We start from the raw sequence: 24,065 nt of genomic DNA, 5'->3' as shown, positions 1-24,065 counted from the left end.
TCAAAGTCAGTATTGTCTACTCAGACTGGCAGTGGCTCTCCAGGGTCTCAGGCAAAGAGGTGTTTCACATCACCTACTTGCCTAGTCCCTTTAACTGGAGATGCCAGGGATTGAACCTGGGGCCTTCTGCATGCAAATCAGAGGCTCTACCACTGAGCCACAGCCCCTCCCCATCAATTATAGTGTCAGGGATTGAACCTGGGACCTTCTGCATGCCAAACAGATGCTCTACCACTGAGCCACAGCCCCTCCAGCAGGCTTCATGTGGAGGAATGGGGAAATGAACCCAGTTCACCAGATTAGATTCTGCCGCTCATGTGTAGGTGTGGGAAATCAAACCTGGTTCTCCAGATTAGAGACCACTACTCTTAACCACAACACCACACTGGCTCTCAATGGATAGTTGGTCTGATGAAATCCCTCTGAGAGACCCGGTTGTGCAGCTAGGCACCCCATATTGATTTGGATTGCTTTTTCTTATGATTCAAGGCAGGACTGGCATGGCTAGACATTTGGGAGTCTCGCTAATAGATTGACTACCAGCCTTAAAAATCTGTGGACTCAGTAGTTTGGAGGTGGCTCCATAAATGGTTTGTGAAGAGAAGGAGGGGGAGAAGGAGCTTTTTTTACATCTCCTAGCACTTGGTCAGTGCTCATGATTGTGTGTTTCACATGTAAATGCCTCACCAGCTTGGCCACTTTCTACTTGGGTTGGGTAGATTCTTGGGGAATCCTCTAGGATTGAGGAAATCTACAGTTTAGACAGGATGGATGGGAAGGCACTGGGGAGCTCTGTTTAACGGGCATGTTGTACTCATTTCAGATGCTTCATAAATTCACGGGCAGCCAAGATCAGTGTTTTTTTATTTACCTGGTAACTTAGATAAATTGTTTGGAATCTTTTTGGTAAGTTTTAATTTAATGGATGTAACTTGAATCACACAGCCAGTTAAGTCATGTTTGCTGTAAGTAAAACGAGACTTGTAAATCGACGTGTGCGGGACGACACCGCTTGCCGGGAACGTAGGGCTACGCTCATGATTTGGAAATGCCAGAGCGGTAGCGGTGACTCGCAGCTGTTGCGGCTGAACACCAAGGCCATTTATGCTTGGTAAATAGCAGCGCGTTCCAGGCTGAAGCGCCCCGCATATTTTTTTGAGCTTTTCACGCTGAACCGTCATTCAGGAAGTGACTGCGAAGCTGGTGCATACCTGCTTCGCATTTCTGAAGAGCCCCTTTAACGCGGCCAAAGCATTTACTGAAGGAACCATGAAAAATCACAAATGCAGCTTAGCTATGCAAACGACGATTGCCAATGGCTATGCAAGCGAAGGAGCAGGCGAGTGGGGGTTGGGTGGAATTTCTCCTTTTGCGTTGGGACCGTGAATACACATTTTAAAGGTCACGTTTTAAAAAAAGAGCTTTGAGTGAGCGTCAGAATTGACCCTGCATAAATGGCCCAAGTGTTTGTGGCCTGCAGATGCTCATTCTAAAACATCCTTCATAGTTGCCACAGGTTTCCCCCCCCCCCTTAACAGGGAAGGTCCTGACCTTTGCACAAAAACTGTCGCACAAGACAGAGTGTAAATTTTGTCGAAATCGCAATGACCTGTGAGCTGTTTTGGAACTGTTTCTATATTCTTTTTTTGCAGCAGCAGCTTCCAGATTTTCTTTGTTCTGCCGCAGGACCCTTGCGCCTGGCAGTGGGTTCTGGGGTATATTCCAGGGCACAGAGTTCATGTGGGCAACGGGCTAGGTTTGTTGGGTCTTGCCATATGCCCTGGAGGTCACCCAACCCTTCCTGGAAACTGCGGATGAAAGGGGAGGAATGACGGCAGAGGGCAAAGCTGTATTTCAGGTCTCCTCGCTGCCAAAACTTTTGGGGCACCCCTGGGGCTCCCCAGAGCTAATTTTGAAAACCACTGATTTGCCGTTATGGTATACATTTAAATGCAGTCTCTTATTTTTCTCTCTTTATATACGTTGCCAAACCGTATTGGCCTTTGAGGGTGCTTTCTGGCAGCTGCTTAATATCTCTAAGTTCTGTTGTGTCTCGAGAAGTCAAGAACCTGGGCCAGGACAAACACGCAATGTAGCTGTGGTTTGCACGCATAGGGGGCTGTTTCCTACAGCAAAATAAAAACAGGGCTGACCTAGCAACATGCCAGCAAATTAAAAAAAAGACGGGGGGGGGGAGATGCCCCGTATAACTCAATTGCTGTGCAGAGGGTCAGCACAAAAGAACTCTGATCCCCCTAATAAAACTTGTACAGAGAAAGGTGTAGGGCAGGGGTGTCAAACACAAGGCCCGGAGGCCAGATCCGACCCCTTGAGAGCCCCCCCGAGGCAGCCTCCATCCCCTCCCCAGTCTTGAGGTGTCAAGGACTGTTCAGTTAAAAAAGATACTGTAAGAGCGTTGTTGTGTTAAGCATGTTTGTATTTTAAGTAAAAAATAATGTGCAAAATAATATAATGAATTGGCTTTGCCTGTGTCTTCTATAAAGTTTGTATCTCCAGTACCTGGCAATAGATTTTATGGTACACGTGGCCCGGCTGACCAAGTGCCATTTATGCCATATTTAGCCCATGTAACAAATGAGTTCGACACCCCTGGTGTAGGGGCTTTACAAAACAATAAAGCTGTCACCCGGCATCTCCCCCCCCCTTTTTGGGGGGGGTTTGCGGTTTCCTATAGTAACAACCTGTAATGTTCCTTCTGTATTGCCGAAACCTAGTGAGCTGCCAATTGGGAAGTCCCCGGTTCGATTCTCCCCTCTGTCACGAGGTTGCCGGGTGGGCTATATGTAAGCCATGCTTCACTCCCATTTTAAAAATCACTAGCCCTTATAAACTTACTTAGTGTGTTTTTCTGGGGGGTTGAAAGGGGTATTTCTGCTGCAGTTAAGGTCGGTTTATTTAACCAAACTTTGCCTTGCATGCTGTGGTGGCCGGGACGTGCTCTCGAATGGAAATACAGAAAGAGGTTCTAGTGGAAGAATTGGTGACATTATTAGAGGCCGGAGAATCTAAGATGGAGAACATGTCATGCCAGAATTTGTAATTATTTGTAAGCTTTTATTGACACCTGAAGAGAGACTTTGAAGAACACCTGTTTGCATTCCTTGTCCTTCTCCATCTTTCTTTGAAGGGTTGCCCATTTGTTTATAATGTGGTGTGCATCTTGGAAATTGGAAGGGCTTGAAGTTAGGTAGTTTGCTTAAAACATCTTCCTGTTTGAATGTTCTCCTGCTTATTTATTTATTTATTTAGGGCACAAAATTGTTTATACGTCCCCTTTCTGCCCTCGTCAGGGCTGCCAGGGCAGCCAAAAGATTAAAACGTCCATAATACAAACATGCCTGAAAAGCCTTCAAGCCGAACAAAAGCACATAATTAAAATGATTTAAAAACAAGCTAAAATTAGGATTGCCGCTTTAGAGGGTAGACTCTATGGCATTATACTTTGTGGAGGCCCCTCCCACTACCCTCCCTAGGCTCCACCCTCAAATCTCCAGTGATTTCCCAACTTAGCTGGCACCCCTAAGATATACATACAAAAAAAATAAGAGCAACAATTAAAACATGGGACAGGAGGGAAGGATCACTTGCGGGAATTCCAGGCTACACAGAAGTGTCTTCTTCACCTACCAGTAGAAGGTGGCAACAGAAGGGGACAGAGTTTTGTCCAGAAGGGATCCAGAGTTTTGCAGCCATGACCAGAAGGCCCTCTCCTGGGATGCCTGTCACAGCATCAAAATGGAACTTAATTTTCTAAATAGGCTTTAATTTGCTGCAGTCGCCTTGTTTGTGGGGCTTCCTAGAGGCACCTGGTTGGCCACTGTGTGAACAGACTGGTGGACTCGATGGGCCTTGGTCTGATCCAGCAGGGCTTTTCTTATTATAATTATATATAATTATATGAGGTGCTGTGGAACACAGGCAGGATGGTGCTGCCGCAGCCGTCTTGTCTGTGGGCTTCCTAGAGGCACCTGGTTGGCCGCTGTGTGAACAGACTGGTGGACTTGATGGACCTTGGTCTGATCCAGCAGAGCCTTTCTTATGTTCTTATTTGAAAGTGTTTATTCAATAGGAAGAAAAACTGGACAGTAGCTTGGAAAAGAAGTCTGCCGAAAAGTGCCCTCTTTCTTCGTAAGCGTAAACCCTGATGTTCGTGCTTTAAGGCTTCTTTAAGATCTTCCCACATAATTTGCAGATTATTGTCAAATTGCATTTAGAACCTTCTGAAAGATCAAGTCTGTTTGTGGGGAAGTTTTAAGTAAAATGTAACCCCGTGAGACATTTGGAAGGCTTGAGAGTATCAATTAAATTTGACCAAGGCTTGATTGTGTGGGATAATGTTGCGAAGCTCAGCATTTGGCTAAAATTGAAAGTGACACTCCGGGCCGAACCCTCTGCCCCTCAAAGTCCTTCTCGGTTTGGTCACTCACAAGGGTTGATATCTTTTTATTTTATGGTGAACACGCACCTTTTGCAGCCGGAGAAGCCCGATGAGTATTTTGGGGGATGCATTTAGAACACAGCCAGGCTACTGCTGCCGTGCGCAATCGCACTTTAAAGCTAAATAATTTGAAGGCCTCCTTTTTCAGAGCTGCCATGATGGCCGCGTTCAAACCCTCTGGCTTTGCTTGCTACATTTCATTACAAGGAGCGTACAAGCCAGAGAGCGGTGGAATGTCTTAAATAATACTGACTTGACGTTGGCGCGGGTCCCTTTCGAGAGGGCCTGCGTGTGAGTTCCCAGGCTTTCGTCCAGCGAAAACAAAAAGAGGCCTGCAGCGTAGCAACAGCGTGCCAAGCGGTCTCGCTAAAATTCTTAAAAATGTTCGAGGTCGTACTCCTGAGTACTCGTCTCTGTTCTAGGCAGCTTGAGGAAATGTTTCTCAACTTTCTGCGGCGTTTCTGTGATTTGAAACCCGGACTTACCGCTCTGTCGAATGAATATTTCATCCTGGCATTGTCCTGTACTGTTGCCTTAAAGAACGGGCCAGAACGGCAGCGGATGACTTACATTGCTTACGTATTTTGTGATTTTTTTTTCTTTGCTTCCCCCCCCCCCCCCCGGCCAGGTTACTTACTTTCCAGAAGAGAGGGGCAAGCGGGATCTCCCGAAAAGCCACTGTCCGACCTGGGTCGCGTGTCCTACTTGGCCTACTGGAAAAGCGTGGTGCTGGAGTACCTTTACTGCCACCATGAGAAGCAGTTCAGCATCAAGGGGATGAGCCGGGCCACGGGCATGTGCCCCCACGACATTGCCACCACCCTCCAGCAGCACAGTATGATGGACAGGAGAGAAGAAAAGTCAGTACATGCTGCATTGTTTGAACAGACTCGCTAGCCTCGGGAATGTGTGCCCCCCTTTCACCCACTTCTGTGGTCATATGCATTTTCCTAGTCCCTCCCACCTCCACACCCCACCTCCTTTGTGTAGGAAACCTCCACCCAAAGATGGAGGCTGCTTTTCACCCTTGTAATTCTCCCTGTGTAAGCATGAGGGTATTCTGGACTGGGAAAAGCTCCTCCTCCTGGAACTGCACAGGCAGGAATAAGCTAGGGAATCCAGAAGGAGAAAGGCTTTGTTCTCTGTCTTGACATTGGCTTGAGAGCCAGCATGGTGTAGTGGTTAAGAGCGGGGGTTTGGAGCGTTGGACTGTGATCTGGAGAACCGGGTTTGATTCCCCACTCCTGCACATGAGCGGCGGAGGCTAATCTGGTGAACTGGATTTGTTTCCCCACTCCTATACACGAAGCCAGCTGGGTGACCTTGGGCAAGTTACAGCTCTGTTTGAGCTCTCTCGGCCTCACCTATCTCCCAGGGTGTCTGTTGTGGGGAGGGGAAGGTGATTGTAAGCCCGTTTGATTCTTCCTTAAGTGGGAGAGAAAGTTGGCATATAAAAACCAACTCTTCTTCCTCTTCCTCCTCCTCCTCCTCCTCCTCCCCTACTTCTAAGTGGAAAAGCAAGGTTTCAATGGATTTCCTTCAGAGCCATTTTCTGTCTTCTTCCTCACCACCACTACTGCCTTGCCATGCAGTAAGAGAGAAGAAGAAGAGCTGGTTTTTATGTGCCGACTTTCTCTACCACTTAAGGGAGACTCAGACCGACTTACAATCACCTTCCCTTCCCCTCCCCACAACAGGCACCCTGTGAGGTGGGTGGGGCTGAGAGGGTGTGACTAGCCCAAGGTCGCCCAGCTAGCTTCATGTGTAGGAGTGGGGAAGCAAATCCAGAGAAAAGGAGAGCAGATGATGCAGATTTTCCTTTGCCTGCTTCACCTCCCCAGGCAACTGCCTGAGGGAAGGTTGGGTGGTGAGTCTAGGCCAGAGCATGCCACCCAGCTCCTCCTCAGCCCTGAACAAGCTATAACATTCCTTCTGTAAGGAAGAGTTTTCGGCTAAACCTTAGGAAGAATTTTCCATCAGTTAGAGTGGTTCCTCAGTGGAACAGGCTTCCTCAGGAGGTGGTGAGCTCTCCTTCCCTGGAGGTTTTCAAGCAGAGGCTAGATGGCCATCTATCAGCAAGGCTGATTCTGTGATCGCACATGAACACATGATGCTGCCTTTGGCGGACCCTTGGTCCACCAAAGACTACTGTCTTCCCAGACCGGCAGCAGCTCTCCAGGGTCTCAGGCAGAGGTCTTTCACATCACCTAATTGTCCAGTCCCTTTAACTGGAGATGCTGGGGATTGAACCTGGGACCTTCTGCATGCCAAGCAGATACTGTGCCACTGAGCCACAGCCCCTCCCTGTGAACCTAGGCAGATCATGAGAGGGAGGGCAGGAAGGGTTGCGTCAGTGCTTGGCTCTCATGGCCCTTTCTTACATGCCCAGGGAAATGGCGATCGCCACTTTGGGGTCAGGAAGGAGTTTTCCCCCAGGCCAGATTGGCCAGGGATCCTGGAAGGTTCCCCCCCATCTTCTGAACATAGAGTAGGGGTCACTGGGAGTGTGTGTGTGGGGGGGGAGGTAGGTGTGAATTTCCTGCATTGTGCAGGGGGTTGGACTAGATGACCCTGGTGGTTCCTTCCAACTCTACGGTTCCTAAGGCTTAAAAAGTGACATGGTCAAGAAAGGGAGTATTGTGAAGAGGACTCGTCCCTCTGCAACACCCTGAGGACCAGGCAAGAAGTGGCAGAACTGGTGTCCCAGTGTACAGGGGTGATGGCTCCTTTTTTTAATCTGGCCAGAAAAAGCATCATGAGGGCAGGTGAGCTTCTGCATGGAGTGAGAGGAGAGGGAGTGGGTTATCTCTTCCTGGCATGATGCTCAAGTCCAAAGAAGTCCAGCCTTGCCCCTTCTGCTGGGAAGAATCTGCTCCACCCAAGAGGAGGTTTTCTGCTCCTTTTTCTCAGCATGGATCTCCAGAACAGTGGCCCACTTGTTAACCTGCCCACTGGCATAGATTTTCCTTTCCTTCAATCACAAGCCCAAAGAAAGCCAGCCGATCTTATTCTGCGGGAGTATTAAAACAGGTAAAAGGAAGTATTTCTTCACACAACGCACAGATAAATTGTGGAACTCCCTGCCCCAGGGTGTGGTGACGGCTTGGGTTCTGTCTCAGAGAACTTTACTTTCTGTCTGAATCTGGTTTAGCAGAGACCACTTTAACTGAGAAACCTTTCTGGAAAATAGCAGAAGACTGAGAACAAAAGGCTTTTCCTACATCAACCCAAAAGGACAGGTACAGACTAAAGCACATTATTCCCCTCACCTTTAAACCACATTCTCCCTTTCAAAGGATCCAAGAATATTTGTACTAAACAGATTTCACGATCTGCTTCTCTTCCAAAGCACATTAATAAAATTAAGTTCTACATGTACATAAAGTTCATAAATAACAAGGCGAAGAGCACATTCCCTTTTCCTCGCAAGGCCCTGTATTTTGGGGCAGAGCTTTTGATATATTTGTGTGAAGTGTTATTCTTTTGAAGGAAAGCTTTCTCAAAACATAAAGTTTGGCTACTTGGTCCAGAAGTCGGATCCAGTGACCCTAGCAAAATTTCAGGGAACAAGGGTTTTTGGCCTGGGGATCTGTCTCCTTAGCCAGCTTTCACTCCCAACTGTTGAGTATTGTAGGAGATTTGATATGAGCAAACATAGCACAGAAGTATAACCCAGCAGTCAGTCTTCTGTTGGAAATGTAACTCTTACTGCAGTGGTGGACTTCTGCACGTTGCCTGGGGATAGGATTGCATATCTTGGAGTCTCTCAGAATTATTGTTGCTACCGATAAAGCTGTCAGCCTAGAGACCTAAGGTACACAGACAGCGAGGGCATCTTCGCACAGGGGACACGGGTGGAGGCCAAATTCAGGAGCAGCATCCGTTTCTTGGAATTTGGCGATTCATTTGGCTCATAAATATTTCTCTGTATTTTGAACATTAGAGGCCTTTTTATCAAGCAGGAGAACATTCTGCCCATGGCCTGGATGCAAGGCAAAGCAGATCTGCGAAGAGAGCATCATGTCACCATGTCTTCTTCTCTGGGCAAAAAGGAACCAATTGCTGACTGATGCAGAATGTCTAAAATGCATCCTAAATTTCACAGCAGGCTGTGAAACAGACAGAACAATCTTTTTTTCCACTAGGTCGATCCTGTACTTAGAGGCATTGTTTGTTGTAGAGGCAGAATCTAGATTTTTCACAAGATTTCCTTCCAAAGAGACTCCTAGATGCTTTGAAGAGTTTGTAGCTTTAGGGAAGAGGAAGAAGAAGAGCTGGGTTTTATATGCCGACTTTCTCTCCCACTTAAGGAAGAATCAAATCGGCTTACAATCACCTTCTCTTCCCCACAACAGACACCCTGTGAGGTAGGTGGGGCTGAGAGACTTCTAAGAGCTGTGACTGGCCCAAGGTCACCCAGCTGGCTTCACATGGAGGAGTGGGGAAACAAACCCGGTTCACCAGATCAGCCTCCGCAGCTCATGTGGAGGAGTGGGGAATCAAACCCGGTTCTCCAGAACAGAGTCTACCACTCCAAACCACCACTCTTAACCACTACACCACTCAACAAGGTTTTGGTGAAAATTAAGAGGCAGAGAGCAGTCATTATAACGGCCACAAACCTGTCAAATGGTTGAGCTGGCTGGTGGTTTTGTCGGTTCAGGAGCCATGGGCTCTCCCAACACCTCTTTGACGCCTTTGCTTTGGAACAAGGGGTTTCTGCTTGGCTAGCTGGTGGCTGTTGCAGTTCCTTCCGATCTCCAAGTTTGTTCCTGCCTGCTGATCCAGAAAGCCCTCATGCCTCCCAAGAGACAAGGAAAATGTACATATTTTCTCTCCTTTTTAAACCCTCTCTATTGGTGTTTTCAGTGATGAACATATAGATATAGAAAGAGGTGGACACGTTTGCACTACCTAACAGCTTTTAGCTTTACTGTTTCATCGTGCTTTCGCACACACTGTGATGGTGGTGACCTAGTAGAAAAGAGCAAGAGTCCAGTAGCACCTTAAAGACTAACAAAAATATTTTCTGGCAGGGTATGACCTAAATACTGTTCCCTAATTTTAATTGGTGATCTTTACCTATTGCGTCTTCCCAGGTTAATTATGTCATGGCCCCTGGCTCTTTGCAAGTCTGCTGCCTGCAGCCAAAAAGGACCACTGCAGGAATAGGGGTGATGGGTTTGCAAAAAATGCCATATAGTTTCTGCCCTGGAACGGATGCACTTCTTTCGGATGACCCGTAGGGTTTTATGTTTGATATATCCCCCCCCCCCCGTCTTTAGTATTTTCCTCCTAATGCCGCATGTGTTTAAATTGCAGATTTGTACTAATTAGAAGGGAGAAACTGATTTCAAGTCATATGGAGAAACTGAAAACCAGCCCACGCGTCAACGAAGTGGATCCAGAAAGCTTGAGGTGGACTCCTGTCTTAGTTCCTAATGCTGCAGCCTCTGAGGAAGAGAGGGAAGCTGAGAAAGAGGTAATAGTAGATGTAAAACGAGGCACCCTGCACAAGCTCAGAAGCAACCTTTTCTCCAGGAGTCAGCCCTTGCATTGAAAATCAATTCCTGGGCGAGGCCCTGCTGAGATCTCTGGACACACTTAAGTGGCAATTTCCAGAGATAAATTTCGGAGGGGTAGTCAGCGTGGTGTAGTGGTTAAGAGCAGTGGACTCTGATCTGGTGAACCAGGTTGGTTTCCCCGCTCCTCCACATGAAGCCAGCTGGGTGACCTTGGGCCAGTCACAATTGTCTCTGAACTCTCTCAGCCCCACCTACCTCACAAGGTGCCTGTTGTGGGAAGGAGAAGGGAAGGAGATTGTAAGCGTCCTTGAGACTCCTCAAAGGTAAAGAAAATCGGGGTATAAAAATCAACTCTTCTACTCAGGTTAGTCTGTTACAGCAAAACAAAGAAGCAGGGTTTGGATTTGCAGAAATCTGAAACAGAACTGAAACAAAGTATATGCACATGACGTTAAACCATGTAGGAATTGTGTAGTAGGAGCATACTTCTACAAGAGACGATATAGTACTATGCACAGTGGTATAGAAGAAGGGTTGGTTTTTATACGTTAATTTTCTCTGCCTTTTTAAGGAGAATCAAACCGGCTTCCCTTCCCCTCCCCACAACAGACACCTTGTGAGGCAGGTGAGGCTGAGAGAGTTCGGAGAGAACTGTGACTAGCCAGGGTCACCCAGCTGGCTTCATGTGAAGGAAAGAGGAATCAAACCCGGTTCATAAATGCTTTGGTAGCCTCTGTCTTTTGGGTTCAGATGGCTGGCGGAATGGGTTGTCCTGCGTGTTGAGAATCCCGAGTGCGTCTAGGGAATGAAAAGTTTGGAAGATACAGGGTGACATTTTTGGTTTTCATTGCTTCCTAAAACACTGCTAGTGTGAACTCTGGGCCAGCCCTCAAAGGCTCTGGGTGTCCGTTGACCCTTTGTCTATATGAAGCCGTTCAAAGGGATCCATGTCAGAGGGCACGTAATGTAGAGCAGGAGAACTCGAATCAATTTGCTGCATCATTAATAGTGTTAAATACCCCATGAAATGCAATCTTCTTTGGTTTGTTATCCCTGCCCTGACAGAAGAGCCACTGAGATGGACCTGCCAGGGCATCCTTCAATGCTAATCGGCCCTGCCTTGTGTTTTTTTTTTTAATATTCTTATTAAAGATTTTCAAAGAAGAAAAACACACGTGACATACTCAATCATACACATGCATACAGTATAATCAATCTTCCAGGGAGTACATTTTGAGTTAAACGTTCATATCATACTGAATATTTGTTTAATTTATTTAATTAATAATCTATCTAAGTCCTTTATGATATTTCCACTGCTCTTCAAGCTGTCTGTCGATGCAATACTTAATACAATTCATATTACCCATTCTGTGCTTTAATTTTATTCTTCATCTGCTGCTCTAAACTAGATTATTTCATATACACTATCAATCTGTTGTATTACTATTATTTACTTATTAGTATACCTCCACCCTTCTTTACTGAATTATGATTTCTACTTTACATACTCAAAATAAAGCTCCCATTTCTTGTGAAACTCTTCCATCGTTCTGCCTTTCACCAGAATGGATAATTTCGCCATCACTTCGTATTCTGCCATTTTATCTTGCCATTTTTTGCAATTCTGGAATTTCTTCTTGTTTCCAAGTTGTTGACAGTCCTAGTCTCGCTGCTGTAATCATATTTAAGAAAGATGTAGACAAGCTGGAACATGTCCAGAGGAGGGCAACAAAGATGGTAGGGGGTCTGGAGACCAAGTCCTATGAGGAAAGGTTGAAGGAGCTGGGTATGTTTAGCCTGAAGAGGAGAAGACTGAGAGGGGATATGATAACCATCTTCAAGTACTTGAAGGGCTGTCATAGAGAGGTGGGTGCCGAGTTGTTTTCTGTTGCCCCAGAAGGTTGGCCCGAACCAAGGGGTTGAAATTAAATCAAAAGAGTTTCCGTCTAGACATTAGGAAAATTTTTCTAACAGTCAGAGCGGTTCCTCAGTGGAACAGGCTTCCTCGGGAGGTGGCGAGCTCTCCTTTCCTGGAGGTTTTTAAGCAGAGGCTAGATGGCCACCTGTCAGCAAAGCTGATTCTGTGACCTTAGGCAGAACAGGGAGGGCATCTTGGCCATCTTCTAGGCATGGGGTAGAGGTCACTGGGTGTGTGTGGGGGAGGTAGTTGTGAATTTCCTGCATTGTGCAGTGGGTTGGGCTAGATGACCCTTTCAACTCTATGATTCTATGATTCCAAGTTTCTACGATTCTTAACTATCTTTTCCAAAATTATTCCCAGCAATCGGCCCTGACTTATCGTGGTTCTTTCTTTCTCCCTGAGCTTAAAGAATGGCCGAGGACTGTTTCAGTGAACCATCATTTTAACCTCTTTGGTTCTCAGGCAGAGCGGCTGATGGAGCAGGCGAGCTGCTGGGAGAAGGAGGAACAGGAGGCGCTGTCTGCGAGAGCCAACAGCAGGCAGCCGCCAGCCAAAGCACAGTCAAAGAACAAGTACCTGCGGCCTCTAGAGAATGCGGTATTGGCCGAGCGAGGGCAGCCCCCAGACCCACCGAAAGAGAGCAGTGGGGAAGAGGAGAAGGAGGAAGAGGAGGGCGAGGAGGAGGAGGAGGAAGAGGAGGACAAGGATGGAGACGGGCGTCACCCAAGTTCCCCTCTCAGGCTGTCGAAACCGCAGTTGCTGGCTGTAAAGAGAAAGGTCAGTGGTGGGCTTAAAAACATGTTCAGGCTTCAGTGTACACATGAACACACATGAAGCTGCCTTATACTGAATCAGACCCTCGGTCCATCAAAGTCAGTATTGTCTACTCAGACCAGTAGTGGTTCTCCAGGGTCTCAGGTAGATGTCTTTCACATCACTTACCTGCCTAGTCCCTTTAACTGGAGATGCTGCCAGGGATTGAACCTGGGGCCTTCTGTATGCCATGCAGATGCTCTACAAACTGAACCATAGCCCCTCCCCAAGTGATGCACAAATGAAGCTGCCTTCTCCTGAATCAGACCCTAGGTCCATCGAAGTCAGTATTGTCTACTCAGACCGGCAGCAGCTCTCCAGGGTCTCAGGCAGAGGTCTTTCACATCACCTACTTGCCTAGTCCCTTTAACTGGAGATGCCGCCGGGGATTGAACCTGGGACCTTCCATATGCCAAGAAGATGCTCTACCACTGAGCCACAGCCCCTCCCCTTAACTGTGTAACACAGTGATAGTCTTTAGGCAACCTGTAAAACTGCTGTCAGGGACGGTGTTTGCTGAGCCTACAAACGTCTCCCTTTTATTTTAAGGGCCAGCTGCTCTTCCTGTATTTCATAACTGTTGTTATTCCCATTGAGTGGCTACCACTAGTGTCAAAACGGAGCCCTCTGCTGGCTACAAGGGGTGCTAACTGACATGTATCGGTCGTTCCTTTATTCTGTTGGTTTACTTCTGCAGAAGACCCATCAGGCTCGCAGTGTTGCCCTTTCGTATTTTATTTAAGTTACGTATAGTCCCCCTTTCTCACTGAGGCACAAGGTGAAATACGCAGTGTGAGTCAACACGGTCAACAGGATGAGACATCCGGTAATCAAAGTAATAAAATCAGGATTGCAGAAATCAGAACCCAAGAGGTCGTTCTGCTCACTTGGGCTATACACATTCTTCCACCGTAACACTCTTGTCAATGCAAAGGGTTAGATCCTACTGGCTTTTCTGCTGGATCCTGGCTGATTCCCCTCCTCACTTGGATCTCATGGCGTAGCCTTATTTAGTGGTCAAAAGGGGCTCTCCAGAGTGGTGTAGTGGTTAAGAGCGGTGGTTTGGAGCGGTGGACTCTGATCTAGAGAACTGGGTTTGATTCCCCATCACATGAGTGGCGGAGGCTAATCTGATGAACTGGATGTGTTTCCCCACTCCTACACACAAAGCCAGCTGGGTGACCTTGGGCTATTCACAGCTCTCTCAGCCCCACCTACCTCACAGGGTGTCTGTTGTGGGGAGGGGAAGGGAAGGCGATTGTAAGCCGGTTTGAGTCTCTCTTAAGTGGTAGAGAAAGTTGGCATATAAAAACCAACTCTTCTTCTTCTTTCACCAGAGGAAAGTGTGTCAGGAGCCAGCCCAAACTAAATAACCACCTCCTTGTAACATAAGATCAGTAACCGGGCAGTGACAGTTGCCCTCATTTTGCCCATAAGTGTGATTTCGGGAGCACAAAATATCGTGGGTGGCAAAATTTTCATTTTCTCCCCAGCAACTTCTTTCCTGCCCATCTGTGTCTGTATTTTAAAATGTTGTTTCTGATTTTCATGGGCTGCGGTTTGGCAGTGGACCCCCACGGCTTGCAGTGGAAACCGGAGCGACGACGAAGCGCCCCTCTTTTCATTGTTGTTTGGAAACTTCTATTCCAGATGCCTTTCAGTTTTTAGGAGGCAATTGAAAACGGTTCTATTTAGGACCATTTTGTTTGGCTAAGCTTACTAGCCTTTTCTTTTATCCCTTAGAAGCTCCTTGATCAATTGATCTTGAGCAGCATATATCTAGTGTTGGAGGGATATAAGGACTGAAACAAATCTTGCCACTGACAATGTAGCCTTGGGGTCCCTATCGCTTAGTAAAAAAGGCATTATGTCAGTCATAGAGGCATTGGATTTGTATGTTAAAAGGGGGGAAATAAGCTTACTAGCAGTCCTGAATTGTGATTTAAAAATTTGGTTTTGACATTTTTATGCATTTTATCTATATTGTAAACCCCCTTAAGCTCCATCAGGGAAAAAGGCAGCGAATAAATGTTTTAAATAAACACATAATAATATCTGGAACGTCGAGCAAGCTGTATGGCCATGAAAGTACATCATAAGACTGAGCGGGTTTACCTAAAAAGCACATTTACCCTTCTGCTTTACTTTCACCCTTAAACGTTTTTTTTTTAGAGACCGTTCATGTTGAAGAAGAAAAGGGGCCGCAAGCGCAGAAGGATTAACAGCAGCGTTACGACAGAGACGATTTCGGAAACCACCGAAGTGCTGCACGAACTCTTTGATAACTCGGAAGAGGAGCGGCCAATGCCGCAGCTGGAGCCCACGTGTGAGATGGAGGGGGAAGAGGATGACTTAAAGCTGGGGTTCGAAAAAGCCTTCCAGCGCCAGCCTGGCGAGACAGAGGAGAACGAGGAAGAGGAGCAGGAAAGAGACAATCATGGTTACCCAAACGAGGTTCAGTGCAGAGGTGAGTGGGAGCTGGGATTCGTCTCGTAATGTACTTTGCGCGGATTTGTTTTTATGTCGATTGTAGCGATGCAGGTTCTTATAGGATCATAGAGTTGGAAAGGAACACCAGGGTCATCTAGTCCAACGCCCAGCACAATGCAGGAAATTTACAACTACCTCCCTCCCCCACACCCCCAGTCACCCCCTACTCCATGCCCAGAAGATGGCCAAAATGCCCTCCCTCTCATGATCTGCCTCAGGTCATAGAATCAGCATTGCTGACAGATGGCCATCTAGCCTCTGCTTAAAAACCTCCAGGGAAGGAGTGCTCACCACGTCCCAAGGAAGCCTGTTCCACTGAGGAACCGCTCTGTTAGAAAGTTGTTCCTAATGTTTAGCCGGAAACTCTTTTGATCTAATCTCAACACGTTGGTTTTGGTCCGACCTTCTAGGGAAACAGAGAACAACCCCCCCCCCCCATCACGTGTATGACAGCCCTTCAAGTTGCACCCGGTGCATTACTTTGCTTTCCTGGCCGTTCTTGCTGAAGACACATGTCAGGATGCTCTCTTCATCTTTGCATCTTGGAATATTCTGACACGCCTGCCTAACATGCATTTAAGCAAAACACCCAGAGGCCAGCTGGCCAGATTTATGTGTCAGAAATGCATCTCATCGATCACACATTTGAAAAGATCTCCTGGCTTCCCCCCAGAATGCATCTTTAGAAATGTACATTCAGTGGTAAAACGAGTGAAGTTGTGCCCAGTTTTTATTTCCATTAATGGAAATCGCTGTTGTGCAGCTTCCTTTTGTAACTAAAATTGTTATCTAGAATAGGAAGATGTCTTTTTGTATAAGTGTTACTTCCAGCATTTACATTTTTTACGTGGTGGTCTATTTTTGTAACTGTTCCCTTTTTATTCTTTCCTATTAAGTATTACAACTTTCTTAAACTGTTGTTAAAAGAATAATTGGAGAGAGCTCAGTCCCACGCATAGAATCATACGGTAGTATCATAGAGTTGGGACCACTAGGGTCATCTAATCAGAAAGTTGTGTAAGTTGTATTTGACTTGCTCTAGTTGGGCAGGGGTGAGTTTGCATGAACAGTCTAGAATGGGAGAAATGTTAACTAACCATCGCGATACCTTAGCCAACTTCATATTTGGGAAATTATTTTGATGGTATAGATGTAAAACGTTTTTTGATAAGAGGATTAGTATCTGGTTTCTAGGAATAATAATGCTAAAACTTTTCTTTTCAAGCCGGGCATTTATTTTGGCTGCAAAGTAATGATGAATAGCATGGCATAGTAATCTGTCTGATTTGTTTCTCATCTTCTTTTAAGTCTTTTCAAATCTACTGTGGATACTCTTTATTTCCCTTTTCCCCTTCCCTTTTTTTCTGTATCCCCTTTATATCAATTTTTTTTAAAAAATAGAATAGGAGAAATGCCAGTGTCAATTAAAGTAGGACACACAAGCTGTCATCATAAAGATGGCTAGAAGAAGAACCCCTGAATTAGTTCACACTTTGGTTCTTGTAGGTTATCCGGGCTGTGTGACCGTGGTCTTGGTATTTTCTTTCCTGACGTTTCGCCAGCAGCTGTGGCAGGCATCTTCAGAGGAGTAATACTGAAGGACAGTGTCTCTCAGTGTCAAGTATGTAGGAAGAGTAATATATAGTCAGAAAGGTGTAGGTTTGACTCCACAATAGCCATGCAGATTAGCTTTGGATTTCACACATTAACAGATCACTTCAGGATACAGTGGTTCCATATTATCATACCACACCCTCATTAGCTCATTATCTTGATACTTACAGGACAATGATTAGCACATTACCTTTGATACTTTTTGCAGGACAATGATTCAGCTCAAACCCACCCCTTTCTGACTATATATTACTCTTCCTACACACTTGACACTGAGAGACACTGTCCTTCAGTGTTACTCCTCTGAAGATGCCTGCCACAGCTGCTGGCGAAACGTCAGGAAAGAAAATATCAAGACCACGGTCACACAGCCCGGATAACCTACAAGAACCAATGAACTCTGACCGTGAAAGCCTTTGACAATAGTTCTCGCTTTCTTCAGTAAGCTTTTCTGTACCTTATCTGGATGGCTCACTTTTACTGACGTGTTCTCTGTTCTTGCCCTCTCCTCATTTTCTCCCTGCCTACAGTTAATGCAGAAGAACATGCAGTCATCGTGGAAGAAGATAGTAAAGACAATCCCGAACCAGTAATATGTAAACAAGGATGGCCCAAAGGAGTGAAACGATGCCCGTCCAAGTGGCGGCAAAACAAGGAGAGAAAAAGCGGCTTTAAGCTTAATTTGTACACTCCGCCCGAAACTCCTATGGAGCCTGACTATCAGGTGATGGGAGACGAATCGAAAGACATGGCCGAGAAGAACCCCTCTCCTCATGCTCCTGTCATTATGGATGAGATTAAAGATCCTGAAACCGTTCTGCCACCTGAAGATGAAGCAAGAGAGCTAGCATCGGAGTGTGTGGAGCCACCCCAGGCAGCCATGGAAACAACAGAAAATGAGGTAACAAAAGTAGAGGAAGTGGAAGACAACAACATAGTAGAAGAGGCAGAAAATGCAAAGAGTCAAGATAAAGACCAAGAAGAAGAAACGGACCTGGAGAAAGATGAACCGGAGCAACTGGAAGAACAGGAGGAGGAGGAAGAGGAGGAGGAAGCCCAATCTCGCAACGAGGATCACGATGCTGATGATGAAGACGAGAGCCACATGGGTCCGATAGAGGCGGAAAAGGAAGCAGCGCCAGGAGAAGTTCTCAAAGAAGTCATTGAGAACAGGGAGTCTTTTTTAGACTCAAGTGAACAGAGCGGCAGTTCAGACCAGGAGAACATGATGGCCTGTGGGGTGGACCTTGCCGCGGAGTGTGAGGGTGGCCCTAAAGCGCTTCCTGCTCTTATGGAGCCTGCACCCGAGTCAGGCGATGAAAACACCAAGGGCCACCCCCAAAAGGACAGCGAGGAGCCGGATTCTGCATTCAAGGAGGAAAGCTCGGAAACCCTGGAGATCGACTCTGAGACAGCGCAGGCCGTCAAGTCCTTGACACAAGAAGCAACGGAACCAGAAGACGTGTTCCAGGACTGTGCGGAGACGCAAGAGGCTTGTCGCAGCCTGCAGACTTACAGCAATACTGACCAAAGCCCCCAGATGATCGCCCTGGACGACTGCCAGCAGTCCGACCACAGCAGCCCCGTCTCGTCCGTCCATTCTCACCCCAGCCAGTCAGTCCGTTCTGTTAATAGCCCAAGCGTGCCTCCCCTGGAAAACAGCTACGCTCAGATAAGCCCGGGTCAGAGCGCCATCTCCGTGCCCTCTTTACAAAACATGGAGACCAGTCCCATGATGGACGTCCCCTCGGTTTCTGACCATTCGCAGCAGGTAGTGGATAGCGGGTTCAGCGACCTGGGCAGCATCGAGAGCACGACGGAGAACTATGAGAACCCGAGCAGCTACGACTCGACCATGGGCAACGGCATCTGTGGGAACAGCTCCTCGCAGAACAGCTGCTCGTACAGCAATCTCACATCCAGTAACATGACGCAGAGCAGCTGCGCGGTGACCCAGCAGATGTCCACCATGAACGGGAGCTGCGGCATGATGCAGACGGCCAGCATCAGCTCCCCGCCCCCTTGCAACGTGAAGTCCCCCCAGGGCTGTGTGGTGGAAAGGCCCCCCAGCGGCAGCCAGCAGCTCCCGCAGTGCAGCATGGCTGCCAATTTCACCCCGCCTATGCAGCTGAGCGAAATCCCGGAGGCTGCCAACAACAACAACAGCAGCAGCAGCATTGGCTTGTACGAGAGGATGGGGCAGAGCGAGTTCACGGCCGGGCATTACCCTCAGCCGTCCGCCACCTTCAGCCTCGCCAAGCTGCAGCAGCTGACCAACACGCTGATGGACCATTCGTTGCCTTACAGCCACTCAGCAGCTGTCACTTCCTATGCAAACAGTGCCTCTTTGTCTGCCCCTCTTAGCAGCACAGGACTCGTTCAGCTCTCGCAGCCCCCTCATTCGGTTCCAGGCGGCACCCAAGTCCAGGCCACCATGACGCCACCCCCGAACCTCACCCCTCCTCCCATGAACTTGCCACCGCCCCTTTTGCAGCGCAACATGGCCGCTTCCAATATCAGCCTCTCCCACGCCCAGAGGCTGCAGACTCAGATGCCCGGGAAAGGCCACGTTTCGGGGAGGACTAAGTCGTCGTCTCTGGCACCGGCTGCGGCAGCCCATCAGCCGCAGATTTACGGGCGGGCCTCACAGACGGTGGCCATGCAGGGGCCGGCGCGCACCTTAACCATGCAGCGGGGCATGAACATGAGTGTGAACTTAATGCCGGCCCCCGCGTACAATGTCAACTCTGTGAACATGAACATGAACACCCTGAATGCGATGAATGGGTATAGTATGTCCCAGCCCATGATGAACGGTGGCTACCATGCGAATCACGGGTACATGAATCAAACGGCCCAGTACCCGATGCAGATGCAGATGGGGATGATGGGAAGCCAGCCATATGCACAGCAGTCAATGCAGACTAACCCCCACAGCAACATGATGTACACCCCTCCTGCACATCATGGCTACATGAACACTGGCATGTCCAAACAGTCCCTGAATGGCTCTTACATGCGTAGGTAGACGATAGGGGGTAGGGGGGACGTACCAAACTAGTGTGCTGGGATTTGCCTTGCACAAAAACGCAGAGAGAATGATTTCAAAACCAGCAACTGGTGTGAATGCAAAAACATTTGTTGGCACCATAAAAAAAACTGTATGCAGCAGAAAGCCTTATATAAATGTGTTCTCATTATTTTTTAATTTTTGTTTTGTTTGCAATTTTTTATATATATACATATATATATATATAAAAAACAAGTTCTGCGGAGAGGCAGAGCTTCTTCATTGTTCTTCAAAGACGCAAAACGAGTTGATGGTCGACAGCCATTTTTTATGTGCCTGCTCCCATTCGAAATGTGGATCCTCGTTTTGGGGTATATCTGATGTTGTGCCGGACCCGTGAGCTTCCCTCCTGTCCTACCCTTTCCTCCCCTTCCCCCTCCGCCCTGTAAATGCTTTTTGGCATTGCCTTCATAGTCTGTTTCGTTCCTCAAGGTGACACTTTTCGCATGCCGCTAATGTCTTTGTTAGTGACAGTGCGTTTCGTAGTACTGTACGAGTGTTGTGCTTAACAGTAAGCCATTTCTTAATTTTGGGGAGGGTTGGGGTTTTTTTGTTGTTGCCTTGATTAGGTTACCCCAATTTAGGGGTTTTTTAAAAAATATATTTTTGTTAATTATATTTAAAAAAATCTTGTAAAAAAAGGAGAGAAAGAGAGACGCTGTTAAAGCTATTCAGATTCCAATTAGTTCAAAGATTTTGGGATACAGTCCACCAGGAATCTCCATTGCTGCTGTGCTCTTGTGCAATTCCCATCTCTTTTACCTTGGAGCCAGGGCCGGAGAACGTCCTGGAGGGCTGTGCTCTCCAACTCCTCTTTCGGTTTCTGGGCACAGATTTTGTTTTTCCAGAGGAGGGGGAAAAGGCCCCTTTCTGTCTCGTTTTTGATACAGACCCCGATTGATCAACTGAAGCATATCTGTGTTTATCAAGGTTTTGAAACATTTTCATATACGTCCAAATACTTGGTAGGACTTTAAAAAAAAGAAAAAAAAAGTGAATTTGGTGTAAAGTTGCTATTTTATGGAAATGCCTCTAACTTTACATTTTCATTCCATCTGTAGATTTTTCTATCTTTATAAAATATTGGAGTTATTTTTTAAGAGAAATAAATAGAGCAGTAGTGTGTGAATAGCTCAACTGAAGCTTGACAGAGCGCATGTAAAAAAAAAGCAGAAGGTATTTGTGTCTGTTTATATGGCTTCCTTTTTTTGTAGCCTTTGTACCTGTACAGAGTGACTGTAAAGGGCCGCAAGGTGGCTTGATTCATGTATAAAAATAGACCCAGTGACGCTCTTGTATTTATCTGTTACCTTTTTAGTCAGTCACTTAAAAAAAAAACACACACACACACGAGACAAGCTGTACATTTTAACATAAAAATAAATTATGATGAGCCATTTTTAGCCTCTGGCGTCTTGTCCTCATCTGACGTGCCTGTGGAATGATGACCGGCAGCCCCCCTGTCTCTTGCGGTTTAAGGCCAGAGCCTGGGATGGGCTGGTCCAGGTGTTTTTGTTGCCCGAAGGAAGAGGAGAACAACCATCCCTCCTGCTCCCCCCCCAGGTAAGCTGCAGGAACTTGGTTTGGACCCAGCTGGCCAGCCGTGGTGCCAGCCCCGGGAGGTGATGCTGCTCACCTCTTGTGCCCTCGGTGGTTGGGAGTGCGCCAAGCCCCTTTAGGGCACCAGCAGCCTCGTTGTGCTGCCCCAAGCAATCACTTCTGGCGCTTGGCTGGATAACCAGTCCTAGGCCGGGCCTGCAAAGGAGTGAAGACAAGAAGCACCTTTGCTCATGGAGACCTCCTGTCTCTTAGAGTCCTACCTGCCATGCCTACTACGGTAATGCTCTGGGGAAAGTCAGAGTTTTGAAATCTGGAATAAATCAGAATAGTTAAGAAGAAGCCCTGCTGGATCAGACCAAGGCCCATCAAGTCCAGCAGTCTGTTCACACAGTGGCCAACCAGGTGCTTCTAGGAAGCCCACAAACAAGATGACTACAGCAGCAATGTCCTGCCTGTGTTCCACAGCACCTAATATAACAGGCATGCTCCTCTGATCCTGGAGAGATTAGGCATGCATCATGACTAGTATTCGTTTTGACCAGTAGCCATGGATAGCCCTCTCCTCCATGAACATGTCCAGTCCCTTCTTCAAGCCTTCCAAGCTGGCGGCCATCACCATATCCTGGGGCAGGGAGTTCTACAATTTAACTATGTGTCAAGAAATACTTCCTTTTGTGTGTTTTGAATCTCTCACCCTTCAGCTTCAGCAGATGCCCCGACATTCTAGTCTGAAACTAACCATTACACTACAATGGCTTTCATAGGGTGGCTGCTGTTGAACAGAAGCAAGCAGTTGGACCTGGGTGGGTCATGCAGGTGGGGTGGCCTGGAGGTTACTATTGGGCCTGTCCCCAGTGAGTCCTCCCTCAAAGCCTAAAACAGTACTTGAAAGGGTCCTGCCCCTCCTGCTGCCTTTTGCTGACAGAAACCAAGGCTGTTGTGATTGCTTAGCAACAGCCGTTAAGGGCATTTGTTTCTTAAAGCTACAGATGCTGCTTCTATTATTGGGGGGGGGGGTTAACCTCACAGTGTGTGCATGTACACACCTATATTCACACACACACACACACACACACACACGTAATATTTCAGAATTTTCTGCAAACTGGGGACTTGTTTCAGGTTTGTGGAAAGATCTTTCTTTGTCCTTGGCCCCAATATCTGGATTTAAATATCGACAGATTTGGCCATTTTAAAAAGTAAAAACCCTTTCAATTTTTTTGGGGGGAGGCTTTCCATTCAAAAACATAAAACAGACAATGGGAACAAGACTGACTGGGAACCTGGTGGATGTACTTTTGGATAAGGGCTAACTCGTACCCAGGAGGAGTTGGCAGGGGCATGGGATGGAGGTACCTTGTCCCTGTGGTGTCCCACCTACTGGTTTACTTGGATTGTGAAGTAGATACACATTGAAGCTGTGACTGTAAGTCCTGGAGAGAAAACTGCCTTGGGAAAAGATCTCCAAGGTGAAAGCTTCTTTGAAAAAAAGGCGTGTGAAGGTACCGGCCTCTTCAGTGAGAAATCTCATTTGGTTCCAGCCCAAGGGTCCACTGTCCACATGTTTCACCTTCTGGTGCTGCCCCACCCCTCCCCATTGTTCCCTAAAATACCCACATGGCCATTGTAGTGGGATAACCTTTTCCTGGACCCATAACCCTTACTTGGTTGAGGCACCCAATAGGTTCCAAGTTAGTCTGATGTAATCATCTAACTTAGCTATGACTCTAGGACCATTAGGGGCCTTGGAAGCAAGGGTGGGGTTGCAGATCCTCCCCCCACCACAAATAAGGGACCCGACTCTGTCTCCTTCTACTTGGACAGCTTGGTTAGTGTCACTGTTGCTTCCCACAACCACTGTCCCCCCTCAGCAGAGACAGTGACACAGTGCCTGTTCCTACCAGCCCCAAGATGATGGAATGGCGTTCTGGGAAGGGTTCCCATTAATAGCACACATTTCTCTGGAGGTTAAGACACATTGTTGAATTTCCTCCTGGCAGCCCCAAGCAGGGAGTGGTAAAGAGCGAGGAGAGGACTCCTAGCTAAGGCCCCTGAAACAAGGCTGCCCACTGGCGCAGATTGTCAAAGATGTGAGCCCTCAGTGCCCTCCCCCCAGACAAATGTGGGTTTCTTTTGTGCTGTCAAGTAATAGCTGACTTATGGGGACTCCGTTGGGTTTTCAAGGCGGGAGATGTTTGGAGGTGGTTTGCCATTGCCTGCCTCCACATTATGGCCCTGGTGTTGCTTGGAGGTCGCGCATCAAAATTCTAACCAGGGCCGACCCTGCTTAGCTTCTGAGGTCTGACAAGATCAGGCTAGCCTGGGGCTAAGTCAGGCCTAGGGGTGTGTGCATTTAGCTAAAGCCGAACCAAACCCCCCCAAAAAAAACCTTTTTGGTATTGGTGTGTGTGGGGGGGTTTACCAGTATAAAAAAGATGGCAGCCAAAAAAGATCCTGAATAATGCCAATTTTTTTCAGCATTATTTTGGGGGCACTTTGGCCATGCCACCATTTCCCCCTACCCCCTACCCCCCTTACTTACCTGAGTCAGATCCCCACTGCCTGCCAGCTCCGAACTCCACATGGAGGTCAAAGCTGGCAAGCAGCGGC

The 24,065-nt window shown here is 47.3% G+C and overlaps 1 protein-coding gene across 1 annotated transcript in view; it reads left to right on the top strand.

The window, feature by feature from the left end:
* The window catches only part of KAT6B (lysine acetyltransferase 6B), a 117,503-nt gene extending 97,650 nt beyond the window's left edge, over positions 1–19,853 (top strand). Inside the window, exons 12-16 of the mRNA XM_056849131.1 lie at positions 5,088–5,319; positions 9,782–9,941; positions 12,371–12,685; positions 14,894–15,188; positions 17,356–19,853. Of these exons, the coding sequence (XP_056705109.1) occupies positions 5,088–5,319; positions 9,782–9,941; positions 12,371–12,685; positions 14,894–15,188; positions 17,356–19,853 (3,500 nt within the window). The remainder of the gene's footprint in view (positions 1–5,087; positions 5,320–9,781; positions 9,942–12,370; positions 12,686–14,893; positions 15,189–17,355) is intronic.
* The last annotated feature ends 4,212 nt before the right edge of the window (positions 19,854–24,065 follow it).

Source organism: Euleptes europaea, chromosome 4 (assembly GCF_029931775.1).
Source record: "Euleptes europaea isolate rEulEur1 chromosome 4, rEulEur1.hap1, whole genome shotgun sequence".
NCBI classification, from domain to species: domain Eukaryota; kingdom Metazoa; phylum Chordata; class Lepidosauria; order Squamata; family Sphaerodactylidae; genus Euleptes; species Euleptes europaea.
The sequence above is the reverse complement of the archived record's forward strand: the minus strand, read 5'-3'. Positions and strand labels throughout refer to the sequence as shown.